The sequence below is a fragment of the Passer domesticus genome, chromosome 6, assembly GCF_036417665.1.
Source record: "Passer domesticus isolate bPasDom1 chromosome 6, bPasDom1.hap1, whole genome shotgun sequence".
In the NCBI taxonomy this organism is placed as follows: domain Eukaryota; kingdom Metazoa; phylum Chordata; class Aves; order Passeriformes; family Passeridae; genus Passer; species Passer domesticus.
In genome coordinates this window covers 49,054,831-49,077,705 of record NC_087479.1, presented here as the reverse complement: position 1 = coordinate 49,077,705, position 22,875 = coordinate 49,054,831, and the positions used below count along the sequence as shown (strand labels likewise).

The 22,875-nt window shown below is 39.6% G+C and overlaps 2 protein-coding genes and 1 long non-coding RNA gene across 11 annotated transcripts in view; 2 read left to right on the top strand and 1 right to left on the bottom strand.

Moving 5' to 3' along the window:
* The window catches only part of LOC135303484 (uncharacterized), a 49,812-nt gene extending 37,798 nt beyond the window's left edge, over window positions 1-12,014 (top strand). Inside the window, exons 3-5 of one of the 5 annotated variants that reach the window (XR_010364954.1) lie at window positions 360-469; window positions 2,468-2,646; window positions 3,526-5,216. This is a non-coding gene — a long non-coding RNA (uncharacterized LOC135303484). Of the gene's footprint in view, window positions 1-359; window positions 470-2,467; window positions 2,647-3,525; window positions 5,217-9,541 lie in introns of those variants that run through there. The other 4 variants (XR_010364953.1, XR_010364955.1, XR_010364956.1 and 1 more) reach the window with 4 other exon arrangements.
* The window catches only part of USH1C (USH1 protein network component harmonin), a 49,450-nt gene extending 29,069 nt beyond the window's left edge, over window positions 1-20,381 (bottom strand). The window contains exons 1-12 of one of the 5 annotated variants that reach the window (XM_064425361.1): window positions 20,364-20,381; window positions 20,103-20,147; window positions 13,775-13,842; window positions 11,662-11,805; window positions 11,012-11,150; window positions 5,210-5,318; window positions 5,088-5,112; window positions 4,344-4,401; window positions 3,456-3,559; window positions 2,162-2,246; window positions 1,705-1,764; window positions 1,396-1,452 (exon numbers count right to left, since the gene is read on the bottom strand). In XM_064425361.1, coding sequence (XP_064281431.1) covers window positions 1,396-1,452; window positions 1,705-1,764; window positions 2,162-2,246; window positions 3,456-3,559; window positions 4,344-4,401; window positions 5,088-5,112; window positions 5,210-5,318; window positions 11,012-11,150; window positions 11,662-11,805; window positions 13,775-13,842; window positions 20,103-20,147; window positions 20,364-20,366 — 897 coding nt within the window. In that variant the 5' untranslated portion in view covers window positions 20,367-20,381. Of the gene's footprint in view, window positions 1-1,395; window positions 1,453-1,704; window positions 1,765-2,161; window positions 2,247-3,455; window positions 3,560-4,343; window positions 4,402-5,087; window positions 5,113-5,209; window positions 5,319-11,011; window positions 11,151-11,661; window positions 11,806-13,774; window positions 13,843-14,129; window positions 15,635-17,641; window positions 17,781-20,102; window positions 20,301-20,363 lie in introns of those variants that run through there. The other 4 variants (XM_064425360.1, XM_064425358.1, XM_064425362.1 and 1 more) reach the window with 4 other exon arrangements.
* Window positions 20,382-21,087: 706 nt separating this feature from the next.
* Window positions 21,088-22,875, top strand: part of OTOG (otogelin) — a 93,308-nt gene continuing 91,520 nt past the window's right edge. The window contains exons 1-3 of the mRNA XM_064425307.1: window positions 21,088-21,145; window positions 21,240-21,294; window positions 22,436-22,526. Coding sequence (XP_064281377.1) covers window positions 22,445-22,526 — 82 coding nt within the window. The 5' untranslated portion in view covers window positions 21,088-21,145; window positions 21,240-21,294; window positions 22,436-22,444. The remainder of the gene's footprint in view (window positions 21,146-21,239; window positions 21,295-22,435; window positions 22,527-22,875) is intronic.

Genomic DNA, 22,875 nt, shown 5'->3' with positions numbered 1-22,875 from the left:
GTGTTATCATTCAGGAACCCAAATACAGGACATGTACATCCCCAAAACACCGTAGAGTTTATGTATTTCGGTTTGTTCAGTTTATGTGTTTCAGTTGGTTCCTGTTTCATTTGCTTTACAATTAAGGCACTAGCACTATTTCCTGTTCAAGAAAGATATTTCCATACTGCTATATGTAGAACACTTTGATAACACTAATCTAATTTTAATTTCTGAAATTAAAATCCCATGTTAATTAGGAATGTAGCATTTTTCCTATCTCTAACGACCCAAGTAGACATCTTGAACAAAACCAGGCATTGAGGAATGTCTTTGCACCATAGTAGGGAAACTGTTTTCCTATGCTATCTGTTCTCCAGTCAAAGATGTCTATTGAGAAGATGATGCAAGGTGAAGGAGTGAGGAACAGAGGAGTTCCATAGCAACAATTTGCCATTTTAAGGACACCACCCCAGTGATACATGCCGAGGTAGAACTCATATTTTTAAAGTTGTTAACATAACTGGAATTTGAATCTAAGTCCTGAGGATGTTGAATTCCTGGAGCTTAATCAACTAGCCCAGAGTATTTGTTTAAAAAATCTCTACAGTGCCTTTGGACAACTTCATCTTTTGTTACCATAAGAGTAGATCAAATAAACTACTAATTCCTTAATGTAGCTACACAAAGTATACATGAGCCCTTAGGAAGTAGCTGAAGTGACTTACTAAATCTTTTTTTCCCCCTATTTAATTCAGTTGCAGGGCAGTTAGAAAACACTGTCTTTGATTAGTCTATGGAACTTGATTATCTTCTTGCATACAACTACACGCTTTCTTTAAGACTAATTAAAGCAATAAAAACATTAAAAATTTATTGTAAGTCACACTGAAGTCAGAGGAAAGATTTAATTAATTTCAGCTGGCTTTAGATTAGACCCCAAAGGCTTATAGTTCTGTTGCACAGAACTGTGAAAATGAAAAATTGAGCAATTTTCAGTGTGTCAATACACTAATGAGATCAGATAAACAGTTACAAAAGGAACTCATTTGGAATAAGACTAAGGCATCAGGATTAAAAATTATTTGTTTCCAATCCAATTCACCTCTCATGTTTCAGCAGAAGCAGATATCTATTAGAACAGAAGCTCTCAAACATGAGACCATTACAATGAAGTTAATTTCCATTCCTTGTCAAGGAAATGATTTTGCATTGGCTCACAATCATGTTTTATTTGACAATACTTGGTGTGTTATGAAAGAATAACATGCCACTCAAAACTGTCCTGGTTTGACAGAGGTATAGATGTTGTACAGAAACACAGCTTTTGTTTTTATCCATTTATTTTCACCATTTATTTACTTACACAGCAATTTTTGCTTGCAAATGTTCTGCTTTTACAAATACACTACTTACAGCGCCTGCTACCACAGAGATAGTCAAAGTACGGCTACTCTTGAGCACTCTGACAGCCTGCAAATTAAAACAAAACAATAATCAGTGTGAAAGAAGTGATAAAAGGCCAGCATAATGCTAGTTACCAAGGCTGGAATTTCCAGAACTAAATAGAATGGTACGTATGCAAATATCCAAAATCCCATGTTCAATACACAAAGCCTTGAGTCAGTAGCCAAGTATTAAAACATATTTTTTTGGACAGGAAAACAGGACAGATGTCTAATAAGCTGACAACTACAAAACCAGGGAATTAAGACTTGCTTTTACCTCTTTATGATCCACATTAGAAAAGTCCACTCCATTCACCTCAACAATCTGATCACCAACCTAAAGGAATTAATGCAAATTTTAGTACAGATGCTAAGTTAGTACATATATTCAATGAAAACAGAAAGAGATGTGCTCTCTAACACCCTTCACCCAACAATCATGGGGACTGGCAGAGTGCAAGGGGAACAGACTGGAAACTGGTCAGGCTTGCACATACTCCTACACTGGGATCTGCTATTGCCACTGCTTGGGATCAAATCCTCAGCTTGAAGGAGTGTTGGTCCGACTCAGGTCAGTCATGTTCTTAAAATTTTAGAAAACTAGCTTTGTTTGAAATGTAATCACCAGATATTTCTTTCCCATGGGGAAAAAAATCACTCCCAGGAATCCTTGGAGTTTTCAATTCAAAACAAGAATTCCTTTTGGTACCTACCTTGGAAGGTGGCAAACTTACCTCCAAGCCCACCTCTGCTGAAAGAGAACCTGGCTTAACATTGCTGATAAAAATGCCTGGTTTTTGTGTTGGACCACTGGAAATACTGGAAATGTAAAAAATCCCAAACATTAATTGGATAATATTTATAGAATAATATTTATGAGGAATATAGTGTAACACAGTGAGTAATTTTAGTTGTTTCTTCATAATTTTTTTTTGCTGAAAGAATATTTATGGTAGTAGCCAATTCTGAAACAAACACCAAAACTTACCAGTACTCACACAATTGTTTATCATCCTATTTTCCTATTCTCTACCACACAGAACTGGTTTAAAAGAAAAACCTAAAAGAAAAATACTCAAGATTCTGTATTTTGCCTTACATGGTGAAACTTATATGTATGCTGACCTACAATGTCTAAAGGATTGGGATACTAATGATATTTGAAAGTGAGCAACTAACACAAAGAAGAATTACCAATTGCACTGAACTGCAAGATCTTGTATGTATAAAACACTGTTATTTTGTTAGGATTATTTATTAGGAGCAAGAAGCAAGTTTCATCCAGAGGCCTAAATCTAGCTCAGGAACTTTAAGCTGCCATCTAAGCTGGGCCTAGATACAAAGACTACTTTTGTAGATTATATATTCAACAAGTGATGCTGAGCCACCCCTCAAGGTTGGTAAATAATTAAAAAAAAAACTTTACATCCTCCAAATTAAAGGAGAAAAAAGGCCTGACAATTAGAACTACGTATTTCTAAATATATAATAAATCCTACGATATCCCTTCTACTCCAAAACCTCTCTAAGTATTGCAACGACAGGAGTCCAAGAATCCCAGAATCATATTTCTAAAAAGCCTTGCAAATTCAAGATTAATTTTAGGAACTGGATGTAGCTTTGTGATGTGTTTTAGTTCTGAAAAGGGTCAGAGAAGGCAGAGAGCAAACCTGACAGTGGACAGTGCTGGAATTTGCTATCTCACTGAGCAGCACTTTTAAGTATTTAAAAATGCAAAAGCATTTAAAAGATCCAATTCCATGACAAGTTGTACTAAGGCACTTTCAGTCTGCTCTTATTTTTAAATTTTAAAGTTTTTTTCTTCATGACAGAACTTTTAACACTGGTACTTACGCTTTACCTAAAAATATGTATCATGTGCCACAGATATCCTGCTGTTACAGTCTGCCTTCCTGATCCAGCATGGATCTTTATTTTCCTGATATCATATCCAAGAAGGATGGAAATAACTGCCTTGAGTGTCATCTTTAGAAATCAGTGACCTTAAATAAAAAAACGTGTACCCACCTGCATCCCATACCTTTTGTGCCAATCAAACTAATGAAGACTTTCTTCTCTTTGTTGTCTCTCCCTCCAGAAGAGGCAAGTCCAGCAACACTGCCCTTTCCTTCCTGTAGAGGGATTGAACAATGCTGCAGATGTTAATTCTGTCTTGAATTCATATCAAGACTACTATAAAATTTCATGTAGCCAGGATGAATCCCAGCCAGCATTAAGATAAGATTCAAGGTCCTATTCAAGGCTCCAAGTTCCTATCCTACTGGAAATGAATGTGAGGTAATTTCAGTGGAGCTGCATGGCTGAGGTGAAAGACTGAACTTATCTGTTTGCAGAAGATTACTTAAATAGTCAAATTTTGTCTTCAGAAAAGAGTGGAGGAAAATTAGAGGAAAGTGATATGGAAAAATAATAATTTTGATTATTGTTCCCTGACAAAAGGGCTGGAGAAACACATGATAAGGCTCACTATTTAAGTAAGTCTTTCTTCCTGAAAGCAAAAGAACAGTAATTGTGGTGTTTCTTTTCACTTCTGCAACCCTTAGAACTCACTTGCATTCAAAGTTGTAATTCCTCCACTAATATGCCTAAAATAGGCCAAATAATCTGATAAAGATTTAAGCAGTAGAACTACAGCCTGGGAAGTTAATATGCTCAAGCAAAAGGAAGAAGCCATTAATGAGTAAAAGCTATTTCATTTGTGTCCTGCCCTTTCTTTACCTAATAGCTCTAGAATAATTTCACATCACAAAAGATATTCCTCACAGAATACTTTCAACAAGATATTGCATTATAGTAATACATACAAATAGCTTCTCTGATAAGGTCAGAGGAGAAAGTGTTTCAGAACCATTACAGATTGCCCAGAAGACATTTAACAAAATATTGATCTCTTACCCCAGACTCTGACACAAACTGATCCACATATTGCCATTTAAGGGGTTCATCTGGTGAACTGAAAGGACAAAATAAGTCTAAATAATGGGACAAAATAAATGTCAATGTGTTCCAGAAGCTACTTTGGAATGGAGCCTTCTGTTTTGCCACATCTTTCTTTGGATACCATTCACATATGGTTTATTTTCCAGCAATTTAAACAGAACATTAAACAAGAGTACAATTATTTGGGCTAGTAAAAGTTGAATATAAAATTGATAAAGCCCTCTCAGGTGAAACAATTTTAGGAAACACAGAGGAAGACTGTAAAACGAACCGTAACCACTCAAACATCTTACATAAAGTTCTGTGCAGAGCAACACTTCCTGTCATTAACATTTCTCAAACATTCCACCTAAAGATTAAGCTTCTCAACAAAAATTGGAAGACCAAAACAATTTTAATTTTTTCTAAACTGAAGCCATCATCAAATGCTACAAATTAGCAGTGGAGCTCTCTGCTAAGCTAGGTGCATTGATAATGAAATTTCCAGGAGATATCTGTGACAAATGAGGAAATATAAATTGGTTCATTTAAGTAGGCAACTGGTATAATATCAGATTCATCAAGCAAGACATCTGCTTGTTCATTAAAAAGGATGTGACATTTTAATCAGCATTCAAACATTTTCATAATTAAACACAGATTCTTTGGATAGAAGAGGCTGTGTGAAAATGAATCTGTTTTCAAATGAAAAGCTGTTACCTTTTGACAGGTATCATGCCAACATCTGAAAAAGAAAAATACTTTGTTAGGTTTCTGCAGACCACAAACAATCCATTAATAGCAATCATTGGCGACAGAGGTGATTTTTTTATCTTACTTACGTCTAACTTTTATGGACACAATTTTCTTTGTACGAATGAGGTTGATGACTTCTTCGTGTGTGCATGACGAAATGGAATATCCATTTATGCGCACTATCTCATCCCCAACCTCACAAACAGAAGGGAGAAAAAAAATGTAATTGTGAGTTAATACTTTTATAAGTTTTTAAGATTGAATACAATCTGGCAATCATTTTGGTGCAAAGGTTAGATAATGTTGATTCATGAACACTTTCTGAATCTCAGGTAATGTCAGATCATACTTACCTGTATTTGCTTTGAATTAATATCAAACACCAAAAGAGTAAATTAATGGCCAAATAACAATTTTATAAATACTGTCTGCTATACATCAGATTTGTACTCCACAGATTACCTTAAAAACAAGAGTCTGTTTTAATTAAAATAATTTTGGAATTATTTTCTTCTTCTATACTTCAGAAGTTAAAGTTTGCTTTTACCATATGTTTTCTGAGATACCATCCTTAATGTATTTGATCAATAGGAAACTATACTTAGTCTTATCTTGCCTGATCTTGGACGGAGAAAATACATTATTTTAAGGGATTTTACCTCTTTGTCTTTGTTTGGGGACCCTGCTAACATTTATTGGCAATCCAGTGACAGCATCCCAAGGACATACCCTGGCAGTATTCAATTCAGTAGTGCAGAACACACAAGGTGCTTTCAGCCACTTCTATAAAATTTCAAATCTTATTTATCAAAGTACAACCAAAAAATTTATCTTCCTCTAATATAAATGCAAATTTGATATGCTATGATGATTAGAGAGAATTTTCCAAGTTTGTATAGACTCTGCCCAATGATCCTCCTACCCAGCTAGGCTGAGAAGGAATCAGTGATGAAGACATTGCCTACTTCAGTTAAGGTAGTGCCTTATTATCTGCTCAAGATTACAATGAAAAATGCCAGGTCCTAGCTGGAGCACCATAAGCAAAGACTTTTACTTGATGTGAACCACATAATGTGGCTGTATGAAAATTAGTGAATGATTTCTTCCATTATCAATGCTGATCAATCCACTGCACAGTAAAATATACAAATGATTACCATGAAATTACCTTAACAAACCATCAATGGTATCATCTTATATCTCTGATCTCCACATGGACAAAGCCAAATACTTTGGGTCCTTTCTAGTAGCATTTCCTCTGAACTACTGTGAATGTTTGTTACGTAAAATATATTTGATGAAACTTTTCTCATTAACACCAACAGCATGGGATATTGTTCTCAGTCAGTGAAACTTAAATGTGTCTGGTTTCATGGCAGCATTATCCCTAGTTAATGACTGCCTAAAATGTTCCATTTCAAGACTCAAGTGTCAAGCTTCCAAATTTCACTTTAGGCTTAAAGTTTTCCATGCTGGTATCTGCATTAGGCTGATTTCAAGTTTCAGCAAAGCTAAAGAAACAATATTTTTATTCAACAAAATTTAGGTGGAATTCATTATCAAGCTCATTTAAAAAAAAAATCTTCACTTACTTTATGAGAGGCTCTGTGCTTTCATTTTACATGAGAGGACTGAGTGGAATTAAAAGTAGAAATTCCTCAATATATCCTGTATTCTACAAACTTAAACACACAGGGACACAACATTGGGTGACAGGACATTAGGCATGCTAATGCCTAACCTTCTGCCTTTTTTCATACTGTAATAATGCCTTGAATCTTCCTACTGTGATCTGGTGAATTAAAAAAAAAAAAAAAAGAAAAAGCACTAACAAAAAACCCCATAAATGTATCTTCTTTATTTCTTTCACAAGCTTTTCTAATTCTTCTGGGAAGTGTCTCATGCTCTGCAACGCTACACAAAACATTAACATGTGCACTATACCAGCGTTGCTCATGATCACACTTTCCACTGAAGCTGAGGATTTTTGTCTGACACAACACAGCATCGGAAGGGTACAAAAGCAAGAAAAACTGTCCTGCAGAATGGAGCACACTCGCAGAGGCAAAATAGGACTGTGGTCCCTAGCCCCTGACCAGTGGGACATCCACTCCCTCTGCTGGGCATCTAAAATAATCTCATCCAGGGCAATGGCCTGCACTCCTAAGAGCCTGACTGTCAGATCTTTAAAAGAATCTTTAGTAACAGTAGAAATAGGTCAGTAACGAAGGCTGGACATACAACCTGTGGTAAAAACACAGAATCAGACAAGAAGAGAAGATGAGGTCTGCATTTTATAGTTACATCCCTGATAGCTTTTGCTGTCACTCACTAACTTGTTCCAAATATTCAAGCCCACGTCCATCCACCCTATCCATTTTCTGTTGATTTTACATGTGTGGCAAAGGGGGAGGGTGGGCTTTTTGTTTGGTTTTCTTTTAGTTCAAGATCCCCCTTTACTTACATCTTCCACATCATGCAGACTGTAATGGAGCATGGAGCTTGGGTTTGCACAAACCTGATTCTTCAAAAGAGTAACCTATCATGGTGTTATTGGCTGCAATGCCTTAACACAGAAACTCCCAGTTTTAGGGCTGCAAAGGACAGTGCCATCCTGGGGCTTCTGTACCAGCAGAACTGACGTTGTTCTGAGGATGTCAGCATTCACTGAGTCAAATCTGTTCTCATCTCCCCAAGAGGCACTTGCAAAATTGTCTGCACACAAGAGCATATTTTCTTTTCCCTCCAGAATGGGAATGAGCTTTTCCCATACAGATATATTTAACACTCTCCTTTACTAGACTGTCATCTTATTTCTGAAACTCAACACTCTTCACTCAACCTAATGACATTTGTATCACTGACATTTGTATCATTGACAAATGTATCAATGACATTTGTAATGACTGAGGCTGCTTTACAAATAACCCAGTCTAGGCTGAAGTACAGATGTATAGGCATACAGCAAACTGCTTCTCTTTAGGATACTTGAACAGCTTTTCCTGAACAATGGTATCTAATATTGGGGTAATTAATAGCTGTTTTCATGTATTTTGTTACTTTTGTACAGGTATCACTGTATACCAAGCTAATGAATCAGTGCTGTAGAGATAAAAGTCTGTGGGACTGAGCAGAGTAGAATAGTAACAATTATTTTGGTATTATATCACAGTTTCCCCTTTCCCTATCCAACAGAGAGATGACAGACTTTTTAGAAAAAAGATGCAAACCTAACTTTTCTCAAGTAAAATGCCTATTATTTCTAACTTTTAACATGAGAAATATAATATTTAGTGCTTCTAGGAAATTGAAGGGCTTCATATAATAAGATCAACTGTTTCAAATTTCCCATTTTGTATACTGCTTCCACTTTCATCATTCACACCAATCTCTTTGTATTCAGCAGAATCCTCACACACAAGTATCAAAAAGCAGGTGGGGTGGGAGTGGGGAAAGAGATGAAGCCCATTTCTTAATGGAAGGACAAAACACTTGTGCCTTTTAGAAAAACTGTAGTTAAAAAAGTCAAACCTACAAGTACCACAGAGAACCTTCATTATTATTTGGTCATTTTAATGTAACTTGGGAAGTACCTCAAGGAGAAAACGTTCAATTTGAACTGGAAATTTTAAAACAGCAGGATGTAAAACTGATGGGATAATAGAAAATCATTACACCTTTCTCAGACTGCATTTCTGGGGGATTGAAAATGTGTAGAGATTTTGTTAAATAAATCAGGTGGGTGAAATTTCAGAAGCAGTTGGCTTTACTGAGAGACAGCAATTTAGAACAATGGGCTGCCTGTCAGGTCTTGTTATTCAGTGAGGTTCAGAAAGTGCCTAGTGCCACCTATTATTCGGGCACTTTAGCCTGAGCTTTAACACCACATATCAAAAACCAGAAGCCAGGCAGTTACGGGAGCTGCAAAACACCATCTGCCCATATGAATTCATACAATCTAACCCTAACAAATTCAGAATCAGTCTCAAGCATTCTTTCCCCTTATTGTCCCTACTTTGTCAGCTACACCCTAACAATGTTCTCAGTTACAATCATTTGCACACTCCAGTCCAAAGATCCTTTACAATCCCCCTCACTGTCACCAACATGTCCAACAATGACCTTGGTCACAGAAAGCCATAGGGCCTTTTTGTCTACAGAGAAAGCAGGAAAAGTGACATCCTAATTAGAGCACAACAGCTGAACATCACTCCTTATCCAGTGATCGTGTCTAAACGTTAGTCTGAAACAAGCAGAGAAGCAGAGCTGCAACAGAGCATTCACATCAATGCATTAGAATGGCAATTTAAGGCAGTGGCTAGTAAGTTCTTTACTGATCAGCATCATTAGTGGCTTTCAATATTTTCCAGATGTTTACAAAAGCCATATAAGTGACTGGTCTTGATCTTTTTCTCAAGTTTCTAGCAGTTGAGGAAGGAAGCAGAGGGAATCTCTCCTATTGAGCTCACCACAGCCCAGGAACAACGCCCTTGTCTACACTTCCCCTTCTTGCTGTGTAATGCAGAAGAAGATGATGTACATGAAATTTTGTAGTGCAAACTAAGAGGGTGCATCAATGTCCTTTTCTGTAGTTGCCCATTGGCAAATTCCATGCTAAAATTAGGCTGACAACACACAGAGCACAAGATATGTGCTGAGCTATAACACCCTCTCAGTTCTAACTACACACAGACTTGTGGTTTTTTTCCAAGGAGTTTCCAAAGCATCCCCCTGGATACACCTGTCATGCATGCCAGTCCTGCACCTGTGCAGAGCAGGCTGACAGAAGATGGAACTAATTCAAATTCTGGATGGGATATATCGGTATGAATGCATGCACAAACAGAAGGGCATGCACAAACGTGCAAACAGAAAGAGGAACAGTTTAAATTTTAGAAAGCTCTCATCATGAGTGACACAAACACGGAAACCTAACTTCAACTGCCTTGTTGACAGATATTTATTTTTATTTTTTCATCTAAGAGATTTGTGAGGTAATACTGAAGCATATCTACAAAAACATGCTAGCTTAATTAAACACTGTAATGAACCGTGCTAGTCTAATATATTTTAGACTAGTGTTAAACAGACTGAACAAAAGTAGCCAGGCATATTAAATGTATTATATTACATTACCCTTTCCAGTCAGAAATTCAGACCTTCAATACACCTTATCAAAGTCTGATAGAAAGATGCAGACATTTGGCATAGCAATTTCTTGCTTCTCTCTTCCCTAAGCAATACCACATTCAAAAAGAAATCAAACACCCAAAACTTCATTAATGCAATTTTTACACATAATTATTTTTGCCAACCTTATTGGCAAATTCACGTATCCAAAATTCAATCACAGGAAGTGCAATTCTATGCATTGCAGAGGACACTGGGAATAGTAAAAAATGCGTTCTTTCTTTTACTGCATAAACCAAAACCCCCACAATTAATACATAAAGTTCAAGTAAACATTTCATTACACAAATGATATCTATGCAAGACGGAATTAACACTTTTAGTATTTATATGTTCTATTCTACATTTAATCAGAACTTAGCAACTTAAAGCATTCTTCCACAGTCTAGAAATCTTTCTTTCCATCTGCTTACATATAACTGTTGCTACTCATGAAGTATAAGCATTCCAGAAAAACATTTAACCTTCAAAAATTAGCATATCCCAAACAAGGAAAAAAAAGGCTTACATATCATTAAAACCAGCAAAATTAACATTTTTAATTACTTGATTCACCACTGGTATAATGGTATTTACCATGGCATTACTTTACATATCTTAGGAATTCTGTTAGAGGCAACAAAGAGCATCTTCACAAAATCAATTTCTAAATGTTAAAGAACAACCCTTAGCACCTAACATTAATAGAATTTTCTTACCTGAAGTCCAGCATTGTCTGCCTGTCCTCCTTTAACTAACTGGGAGATGAAGAGGCCACAGCTGAATTCCACTCCACCTCTTACACTTAATCCAAGCCCTTCAGCATTCAATCGATCCAATCTCACCTCTTTCAGCTTTCTGCAAAAATGGAAAACACTTCAGTGTTCAGCTGCATAACACCTTGTCTCAATTGTGTTTCATATGAAAGTTAGACATTATTTTTCTCTTTTATAATTTAGGCATAAAAAAGCAAGTTTACTGAGGTTTGGAAGGATGTGTGTTAACTAAAACCATCAAGTTAATTCATATGAAAATATTTGAAATCACTGAAACTGCTTTTAGTGTTAGAGCGATGAGATTTTTTTTATTATTATTAAATTCATGAAAAATGAGAAAATATTGTTTTTGACTCCTTTACCCTGCTTTTACTAGATTAAACCAATTGGCAAACAATTTAAGTACAGTACAGGTGGCTGTACTGCTACCAAATGCAGCAAAAGTAAAAACTGCCCAACTCTACACAGGTGAACAATATTTTACTCTTAATTTACCTCAAAACAGTATTTCCTACCCTATTTTTTATTTAGGTTATTTTAAGTTTTTATTTAAGTTATCTGCATTGTTTGGTTGTTGTTCTGCATTGTCGTACCGTGATCGTTTGGGTGTAAGCTGATCATATTCCACCTGGTGTTTTAATGGGATGAGTGGGCGGATAGCATCAAACAGAGGCAACCTGCTTGGTTCATTAATCACGAGTTTTAGGTCCCCCACAAGCACTGGGAGATTCATAGACCTGCAAAAACACAGTGACAAAACAAACACAGGTAAACAACACACCAACAAAAAGCTTTGATTTTATAAATTGTTGTGTACATGGCTTCAATATTTTGCATGTCATTTTGAGCTACCATAAGAAATACTTATGTAGATACTGGTTTGATGAAAGCAAAATAGCCCCTGAGAAAGCAAACCTTCTGTAAATAAAGAATACTTGCTTCAAAACATGTGAAGGCTTCTATTGATCTTTCACTTGATCATTTAAGGTCATGCACATCACGTTTATAGATGACATCTCCAATTTCATTCTCAGACTACCCACAAGATTTATGAACTATTTGAAAATAACTTTCCAGATTACACATACCTGACTAATGGATTTTTGTTTCCTTACTAGTTAGGGATCCTTGTAAGTAAACATAGGCTACATGCTCCTTCCTTTCCTGAACTTAGGGGACTGACAAATTGTTTCAATCCAGGGGGGGAAAAAAAAATCACAATATTCAGCAGCTAGAGCAAAGACTGTTTAACTTCCAATTTTTGTTCAAAATCAAATTTGAAGGCTGATTAACTAATCCACAAAATCCACAGAAGTTAAACTGTTGTGAACATCTTACATGAGAGCAAGGCAAAGTGGTCTTCCTGAAATTGTCAGCACTGAGATGGTTACAGTCTACAAAATATGCTTTGTTGTACAGCTGCAGGAGTGGAGGAATAGCTAAGGTTCAGTGGAGCTATTCCTATAAAATATTCAGTTAAACTTTTTGTGTATTATTTATGGTTCCTTTTCTTTCAATTTACATTTCCTGGGATGCAATATTTCTAAGGCATGGGCATTGAAAATACAGATCAGGAATACCTGTATGGGATTAGAGGTCAGATACTTCTGGAAATACTATTCACAGTGAAGCAGAAATTAAGTACTAACTCCAACAACAATTGCACATATTTTTGCCCTGGGATATTTCATAATGTATTCCCAGGGAGTGATACATCATCACTATATGTTCACAGAGATATGGAAAATTTTGCCCAAGTTTTTGCAATTGTGGACATGGAAGAAAAGTTGCCATATGCATTGTTAATTTTGTAACTGCAAGAAGATTTTAAATAATTCAGATCTGCTGAACCAACTGGCTTTCCAAACAACAGTCTTTATGAATGGAAAAGCAATTAGACAGACCTGAGTGAAACTGAATAAGATACCCACCTGAATACCCCCATAACTACAAACATCAGATGGAAACATATACATTTCACTCAGCTGAGAAGCTTTTAATTACAATATGAATGGAAACAATGTCTATGAGAGCCACTTGTCTATGATTACTGGAAAATATATCCTCATCTTCTCTGAAAAACAATGGATCATAGGCTGATGTCATTTGCAACGAAACAAGTCTGAGGCAACTGTGGTTTAAATCAGTTCAGCAAAAGGGTTGCTAATAGGCCTATCACCTTTCCAATTTTTTACTGTTGTGTTATAGTAAGCCAGAGTCACTAAACACACCAAACATATTCCAAGAGTAATTTTTTCAGCTTTGTGAAGGACAGTTGCAAAATTTTTATCTGAAAAGTTAGCAAAAAATCTTTGAAAAACGTCAGAGAAAACTTTGTATCAAACAAATAAGCACTATTTGGAAATATGAAAGAATTTTATTAATGCTCTCTTCCTGTTTCCTAAGAACAGTTTTATCATGCAGGAGCCTCCCCCCACAACCCCCCACATATGAATCCACTACACTTTTTACAAAAACTGCCAAGTCATAAAACCAAAGTAACTTTATAAGTGATTGCAGACATGCTCCTTCTTTGCCTGCAGGTTATGCTGTGAAACCACAAGATTTCATTAAACAGGATAAAACCCTCTTATTTAAATTACTTTTCTAGTAGCATATAGAATGACTATCTAAAATAATGAATATTAATTCTTCAAATTAAAAAATATTAGTAAAATTCCACACCAAAATATATAAAGATCTTACTGGTGGTACATCCGCAGCACATCATAAAGGTAATCCTTCTCTGCTTCATTGTCAATTAATAGATTGACCTGGAAACCCAAAGACATCATTGTTAATCTCTGACTTATTAGACACAAATGCTGAACATGAGAGACTTTCACAGATTCTTAAGCTGTAGAGCAAAAGTTTCATCAAGGAAAAATAATTTTTTGAAGATAAACATGTTTTTGCAACAGAGCATTACCTCACATTTACAATGAGAATTTCTAAAATTAGTATGACAACAATTAGACAAGGTGGTGAATCCTGATATATTCTGTATGCTAGATTTCCCTTCACCAGTAGTATTGTTACAGTAATATCATATTTGTCTTACCTGATAATCACTGTACTGTTGAATAAATGTCTTCAGAAACCTTTTTGGCCACTCGTTAATGTAGCACATGCTGTCACAGATAAAACCACCACGCTGAGATACAATCTCTGTGCTGTCGTCCAAACCACCGATTTCAGGAGCTCACTTATAGCATTATGCAAACTGCTACACCTCTGTTCCTCTTTGCTCCAGCTCTTAACTGATAGAACTTGCTAGTTATTCTTTCCTCCCCTACTAATAGTACCTTTACTTAAACCAGTGTCATATTACTATGCCTGCTCTTGGATAATTACAGTAAATTAAAGCAAAAGAAAACCAAACCCGAATTCTTCCATGAGGAGTTCAATTTATACTCGGTGACAGTGAGACCCCCACTGATCTTACTTGTAGCGAGAGGTCACATCACGTCAGTTTTACATCTGGACAAGCCTGATGTTTAGGAAAACAATTTACATCTGACCTAAAGGGTAATATTACTGTGACGTGAAGACTGAGAAGCAATTTGCATACTTAAAGAAAGGCCCTTTCTTTCAAGGTTTGCAATGGTTTGTATTATGTTCTAAACTAAATACATGCTTCATATTCCTTTTGTCCCACTTGGCTCTCTAAAGCCAGCAAGACTTCACATACCAGTGGTTTTCTATTACTTGTACCTTCTGGCTCTCTAAAGCCAGCAAGACTTCGCATTCAGGTGGTTTTCTGTTACTTGTCTCCTCTGGAAAAAGACACTTTCAAAACACCTAAAGGCCAGAAAGCTACATGCAGGTCAAGATTGCGTTACAGTTATACCAATGAGTACCATTTATTCACAGTGAATTTCAAAACACATAGCATAAAGTCTGTCTTAAAAGGAAATAAAATGTTTGCAGTCAAAACTTCAGCAATACTCTGCACAGACTCAAGGCAAGGCTAATTGTAAAGATAAAACTCAAGGTCAAACTAATTCCAGCATCCATTTTTTTACTTCCCTGACTGGTAAAATACAGAGCTCAATCCCCAGCGCAAGCTAAGATACTGTATGAGCAGTGTCCCACAAAGAACATTAAAAGTTTAAGTGCATCAACCCTACACAGCAAAGGGTAAAACCATCATCTCTTTTTCCTGACAGGGAAAGCAAAAATCAACAATTCAGTTTTTCTCCTGGTATATTTGCTGGTGGATACATCCTCATTTCCTCTCAGAAAATGCAAGAGCACATCAAAATTCTGCTATTTCTTCTGACAAAATATTCAGTGTGTTTGACTCCTGCCCTTCTCATCCTAACCAGCAACTTCCTTCTCATCTGATAAAACCCAACACCCAGGTGATTTCTAATATGTTCAGAATGCTACAGCTGGGTTAGTCATCCTGGGCCACCCCTACTAATGGGTCATTCTCCTCCTGCTGTCTTCTGTTCCAGCAATTATCACTGCATCACAGCCACCTACATCTCATGCCGTTTTCCTAATTCTTTAACTCCTTGGGGTTAAGTCTTGCTGAAAACATATGCTTTACCTGGACTTATCATGAGCTTCTAAAAGCTGACTCTAATTTCATAAATCCTAAAACATCATCCCCCCCACTATTAAAAAAAAAAAATGTGGTGACATGGTGTAACTTTTTAGTATCTAATTACTGTAGAGTCATGGGATAGGTGATTTCACACCTTTTAAACCAAGGCTATTTAAGAAAATCATCTGGACACAGCGCTGGACAATCAGCTCTTGGTGGCCCTGAGCACGGGGAAGAGAACCTCCAGGTGTCCCTTCCACTCTCAACCCTTCAGTGATTATTTAAATAGTCTTCATAGAAGTTGTATCATTGATAATCCTACAGTACAAAGAGTTGTTTATGCTCTATTTGTCACTACATACATTGTACTGCTTTTCAAATAAATTAATAAAAAGTCATCACACAATCTGCACCTATACACATACAAAAAAAATGAAGTCTGTCAAGAAGTCTACCTAAGTTTATTCAGTGGAATAGAAGCTGTGGGGAGGAAAAAGCACTTTTTTGGTGTGGAAAAAGTTCAGATTACAATAATGCAATATGTTAGCACTATAACAATCTGCCAGATTTCAAAGAAACGTATGAAGTCCTATTTAAGCTACAAAGATTTTTGAAAACTATTGAAGGAAGGGGGAAAAACTGTTTTGCATATATAACATATTTTACATTGCTGCTTGGTTGATAGGAAAACTGATTAAAATTGTTAAGAAAATAGAAACTAAGAAAAAAAGAAAGAAGTATAGAAATATAACTGCTGTTAACTGAGGAAATTTAGATCTTGTAGTGAGGATCTTCACTGGTATGTCACAGAAAAAGTAAACATCCAAGGCTGTGGATGCCACAGAGGTCACTAGAAGCAGGATGATACAAAATAAAAAAAAAGAAAAGACCTGTTTCAATATCTTCTAACTCAGATAAAGCTGTCACTGATATTTGCATACCAGCTGTTTGCAGCAACACTGACAATATGTTACGGTATCAGGGGTGGGGCTTGAATGATTTATGAATTATAGCAGCAATGAAAGGGAGAAGGTTTAAAGTTCAAGACAGTAACCACCCACCTAGAAGCCAGAGTCTTTACAGAAACGTTGCACAACCCACTGCTGAGTTATACAGTAATAGGGAGCAAGGCAGAAACAATGTGCTAGATGGCTGCAGTCATCATTATGGAATATCCAGGTCCTTAATGTTCTTGAACTCCAATTTGACATACAGAAGTGTTTTTGAAGTTCCTCTAATTCATCCTAATAATGTCTTGGTTAATGTGTTTGTTACCAGGTGGCAGATACTTCTATAAAGCATTACATTACTTTGTGGAAATTGTGTGTTCTAGCAGATTAAAAAAAACCCAAAAAACAAACAAAAAACCAAATCAAATCAACCACAACTTCCTTCACAAAACAAAACAACCCCCCACAAAACACTACAGAAAACCTTAATCTGAGAGAGTCCTAAACGGCTTGGCAAAAACATCTTTTACACATGTAAACTATTTTCCTCCTTCCCTTAATTAGAGCTTTTCGAGCGTTCTTCGCTCATACAATTTTGCGCTCTGCCGAGCACTTATTTAACCGGATAAATGACAAAACGACGGTGCCAGGCAGCCCGAGCCGCTCCATGCATCAAGTGCGTTCGCACATGAGCGCTCAGCTGCGCCGGGGAATGTTAAGGTGGAGCAGAGCGGGCCGAGCCCCGCCGGGAGCGCGCAGGGCTGAGCGGGCACCTGCCCCGAGCAGCACCGGCTCCACCGGGACATTCAACAAAAATAAACTGTCCCAAGCCCTGAAAACGCTCGTGCACTGCGGAACGTTCCTCTTCGCTCCCTCTCCAAAGGCTTTAACACCCAGCCCGTCCCGGCAGGCTGCCACCCGCGCCGGTGGCAGGGCAGTGCAAAGTCCCCGAGCTTCTCCCTCCCTGCCCCGCGGCTCTCCGGGGCACAGCCGTGCCCGGCCAGGGGGCTGTGCCGCCCGCAGCCTCCGCTGCAGCCGGGGAGGCGGCCCCGGCCGTCCCCGCCGCCTCACCTTGTGCCGGAACTCCCGGGCGACGCGGCGCTCCATGGCGCGGCTGCGGTGCGGGCGCTGCGCGGGTGCGGTGCGGTGCGGTGCGGTGCGGGGCGGCTGCGCGGGCGAGGCCGCGCCCCGGGGCGGTGAGAGGCGCGCCCGCCGCCTCCGGCAGCCCCGGCATGGCAAGGGACGAGCAGCCGGGCACCGCTACCCGCCCTGGGCTTGCGGCCGGAACGGCCGAGAAAGGAAAAGGAAAATAAGCATCCATCCATACACGGCGCCTGCCCCGCCGTGTGCTACCCGGGCTTCTCACTGGGCTGGTTTGTGCAACTGGCTCTCCTCAAACGGGACTCGGCTCCCATAGCAATTTCTCTCCTGTATTTCTAGGTATGCGTGCCTGTCAGTAACACTAAAAGTTAAGGAAAGCACGAAGCTGTGAACTTTAAAGCATAGTAACACCTGGGTTAAAAACAAAATAACCAAACAAAAAACAATCTGAGCCCAAACAAACAGAAAAATATTGCTTCAATAAATTTTTGTACGGCAAGTAATCTCAACTCCTTTATTTTTAAGTAAGCAGAGTGAAGCTAATGCCTCATTGTCGAAATCAGACTTTCCCCAGCCTTTCCCACAATGTTGTTGCTTACAAATAGAGCCTCTGACGTGGCTGCTGTGAGTAACTGCAGAAGAATCAAGCTCAGAGCACCTGAAAAGAAACCTATTTTGGACTAATCTCTTTCATACTATTTTGTCTTGAGCTGGTTCTTCTCCCGCTTTCCCTGCTGTGGTTCAAGATCACAGATTTCCTCAGTCTGTAGGGTAGTGAGGGAAGGACACCTGCTCACCCAAGTCTCTTGGTCTCCACGCAGAATCACCTTTAACCACGTAACTCCAGAGAGAGAAGGGTTTCTTAAGGACAGGTAACTTACCTCTCTTCCTTCCAACCGAGTGGAAACTTGTATGAATACAGATAAAAACATGATTAAAAAAAAATCCATACTGTGGAAGCCCCTGTGTTCTATTTTATTATTTCTGTGTTATAACTTGTGTAAGCTACACTGGCTCATTAGAAATTGCTCTTAGCCCTTTCAGATGGTTTTGCTGTATTGGAACATTTCAGCTGTATGTACACTACCCATTTCTCATGTCAGGTGTCAGGAATATGAGAGGAGTGCATATTAAGCCTGTATACAAATAAATACAGTAATTTTCAGAAAACAGTTTTCTCTTAAAATTACAGCTATTAATACATAAATCACTTTTACCTAAGTTCCAGTACGACACAATACTAAAAAGCTAGTTTCTCCACACAGATATAGAATTAAACACACAGATACAGATTTTCTTCCATGCACATGCAAAACAAAACTGTCTTGTATTTGAAAAGAGAAAGAAGGAAACACAAAAAATTGAAAGCATGCATTAGAACCCATCCATGTTGTGTCTTTAAATTTACATATAATCTAGAACAATTATTTATTATCTATCAAACATTTCTAGAAGCCTTTACAGGAATTGATCTTATCCAAGCTCAAAGTTATGTACATTTGAAAGAAAGTAACTGGTTTTATGATACAGATAAACTTCTCAGGAGTCAGAAACTCCTTCATGTAGTGAAGAATTGTGGAACATCTCTTGGTGATGTGAAAACTGCTCCAAATCATGTCAAGAACACTGTGCAGGATGACAAACTTGGTGGGCTGTTATTCTGCTGTTACATTAATTCCTGTGCTCTACTGTGCTGAAATACAAAGCAAACAAATCCACAAAGCTAACTCCTGCTCCCAAACTGGAAGCTGGATAACCATCAATACATTTATGAGATGGTTCTGAAGTTTTCATTGCTTCAAATGCACCACATATTAAAAGATGGTACAATTATGACTGTTTAGTATTTTTAGATAATGAAATCTTTCCTAGGAAGAAATCAAATTGCATCTAAATTGGTTCTAAATTAGCTTCAATTCTTGTTTGCTACCTGTGGTACAAAGAAAAAATGAACAAAGTGAGCAGCTCATTTAGTAGGCAAAGAAATACATTAGAGTGTGTGTTGTGTAACCTGATTCCTGTTGCTTTTATCTTCTTTCTCTACTTCCATTAATGTAACTTGGATCAGTGAAAGTGCACCAAAGCCAAGCACATGCTGCACTCAGAGCGGGTATAGGCTGAGGCTAGCACATAGTTCTAAAAATTTGTTTGGGGTTATTTGGAAAAGGCTGTGTCAAAGTTAAAGGCTATCTTTATTTCTCACTTTTTTTTCTCTCAAGCACATTCTCCCTCCAACACTTACAGGTGAGAACAGAATTCTCAGTGAAAACATCACTAGTTTTCCATCATTTCATTAGAAATGAAATGCAAGAAACACAATCCAGAGGGACAAATTACAAAGGCAGAAAAGAGATCTTTTTAATGACTTACTGTTAACAGACTTCCCAAAGCAGTCAGAAAAGGCCCCTTTTTATCTGAGACAGTTTCTCACCTGGTATGGGCAGCTTCTAAAGCTTCTGTCATAAGATATGCAAACCTGAAGAATGATGGGGAGAGAGACAGCAGCAGATGGGAGAGGGAAAATAACAGGAAAGGTAACAGTGATAGGAGGAGAGAAAAGGGAAAAAAAAACATAATGGAAGGAAGCACGTTTAATCATAAATAGTGAAATAAAGAAAAAAGAGGATGAATACACACAGAAAAGGCTCCAAAGAGAGCTCCAAAGTGTGAATTTATAGTAAAAACAAGTTACCATAAGCTATGGAAACCATCCATACACGTTAGCTGCATGCTGCATTCAGTGTATGTTTCACTTACGCCTGAAATTATTCAAGCCCTGACACCTCTTTCAGTGGGGCCGCTGCTCCGTGCTGAGCACGGACAGGATTTGCTCCGAGTTGGATATTTGCTGCAGCAGGAGCGGGCGGCTGCGGGCCGCGCTCGGTCCGTGCTCATCCGCAGCAGCTGCGGGAGCAGCCCCGGCCCCGCTGGCCCCGGAGCGGGCGCTTAGAGCGGCGGTGCCGGCTGCTGCTGCCGGGACACCGGCCCACGAACCTCCCAAAACCGCGGAGAGCAGACAAATGGAAGTGAATGTGTGTTGGGGGGGCGAGGTCAGCGCCGGGCACGGCAAGGCAGAGGCGACGGCGGGGCCGGACCCGCGGCCGGGCGAGGGGCGGTGTCCGGGCAGGGCAGGGCCGGGCTGGGCCGGGGCGGGCGGCGGATAAACCCCCCGGCCGCCCCGCCCGGGAGGGCGGGATGAGCTCGGGGTGCAGGTAGCGGCCGGAGCTCCGCGGGAAGCCGCTGCCGCCCGCATGGAGACCCGGCTCCTCCTCGGGGCGCTGCTGGGCGCCTGGCTGTCCGCAGGTGAGTGTCCCGCTGGCTGGGGCACAGCACGGCACAGCACGGCACGGCGTGGGAGGGTGGACAGGGCAGCCCGGGCCATCGCTAACCTGCCTTTTGCCCTCGCCTTCCAGCCCTGTCTCCGTGGGGTGCCCGGGCGCAGCTCCTGGCCGGCCTGGACCTGCCGCTCCCCAGGTAAGAGCCGGCCGGGGCACAGCGGGCGCTTTCCGGGCTGGGTGGGTGCCACACTGCCCGGGCCGAGCCAACGATGGTCTTTTCTCCCCCTCAGCCGAGGCAGCGCCGCGGGAGCCCGGAGCGGGGGCGGCCTCGCCGCGGCGGCGCAGGTGAGGATGCGGGCCGGGCCGGGCCGGGCTGAGGGGCGGCGGGCACCGCGGGGCCGGGCAGCACGGCACCTCGCTGGGAACACCGGGATACTGGGGTGGGCAGCTTCCCACCGGGCCCTGGAGAGAGAGCATCCACCTCATTGCATCCCGGGCTCGTGGGGTGATGAGTTCAGGTGGTGCCAGGCTCCCAGCGCCGCTGCCCGGGCAGAGCCCTCTGAGGGGCCTGGCGGTGCGTTCTGGTTGTACATACACCTGTACATTGCTGTGATACTGTCCCTATTTTGGGTGGCTGTTCTGCCCTTGGTAATTCTTCAGGACTTGCCCTCGAATATGTATTTTACCCCATCCACGAGGTCTGTCAATCCTGAACGAAAGTTTAGTGTTAGAGCAGCAAGCAAAGATTGTGTGATTGTATCCAGAGCTTTAGCTTGTTCAAGAAGTTATGTGCTGTGCAAAGCATCCTTGCTCGAGGAAGAACTGAGGTCTGAGGTCAACAATTGCTTTGTGGGAGCCTTTTTGCCTCTCGGTAGAGGTAAATGAGCTGGCAGTATCGGGTCACTACAGCTCAGCACTCAGGTTTTTGGATGTGGTTTGTCTTGGCAACTCGACTGTGTCACTCATGGCACGTTGCTGAAATGTAATTAGGGTGTGTGGTTCCTGCTCCCTTGTTCGAGGGTGGGAAAAGGAAGGGTTGCTTTGTAGTCCTTGTTCGTGGCTCCTCAGAGGGAGTCACCTTTCTCTCTGCTTTCTCCCTGCTCTTTCTGGGAAAAGCTCAGCAAAGACAAAATGTCACATAACTGCAAACAGGTGACCAAATCAACCACCAATAATAGTGAATGCTCCCGGATTTAGGCTGTCCCACCAAGGATTCAAGATGTAGTAATAAACTTTTTGTTTCTTTCTGGGCTAGCCTATTGAGCAGAAATCTTCAGTAAGAAGTATGTTTAGGAGGAAGGAAGAAGAAAAATATTGGAGTCTTGAGTAGAGTATACTTTTTACTTTACAGTGGTGTTTTTTGAGAACTTTATAGTAAGCCAATACAAAGCAATGATCTTGCTAAAAATGGTGAATTTACTGACAGACAGAAGAGAATTTTAAGTGTCTTTTTTATAGCTGCTGATTTCTTTGTTCTTTCTGAAAGGAGTCTGGAATGGCAGTTTATAACACTTCACCTACAGCAATATCCTTGTCTCGGAACAGGAGAATTCACAGTATGAAATGTGACCCACCCAGTAAGTTATTTGTGTTTCTACATAAAGACATTTCTAGTCCCTTATTTTCTGCATTGTTTAATCATTTCTAGGAAGAAAAAAATCTAAAGTAGATAATAAAGGCCTTTATGATAATGAGGCTTTACCTTGTTTGGTTTCAAAGGAACCCAGGAGTATGGAAATTTGTTGTGGAGCTTCACCTAGCTTTAAGTTTACACCTGGTTCTGATTTGATAATTTGGAAGACTATTCCTAACCACAAGTTTTGTAATAAAAGGTATTTGGGAAGGAAGTCTTCTCTTATAGTGGTATGCCCAAAATGTGGATTGATATTTAGACACCAGTAAATTGCCTGTCCTGTACCTTTTTTT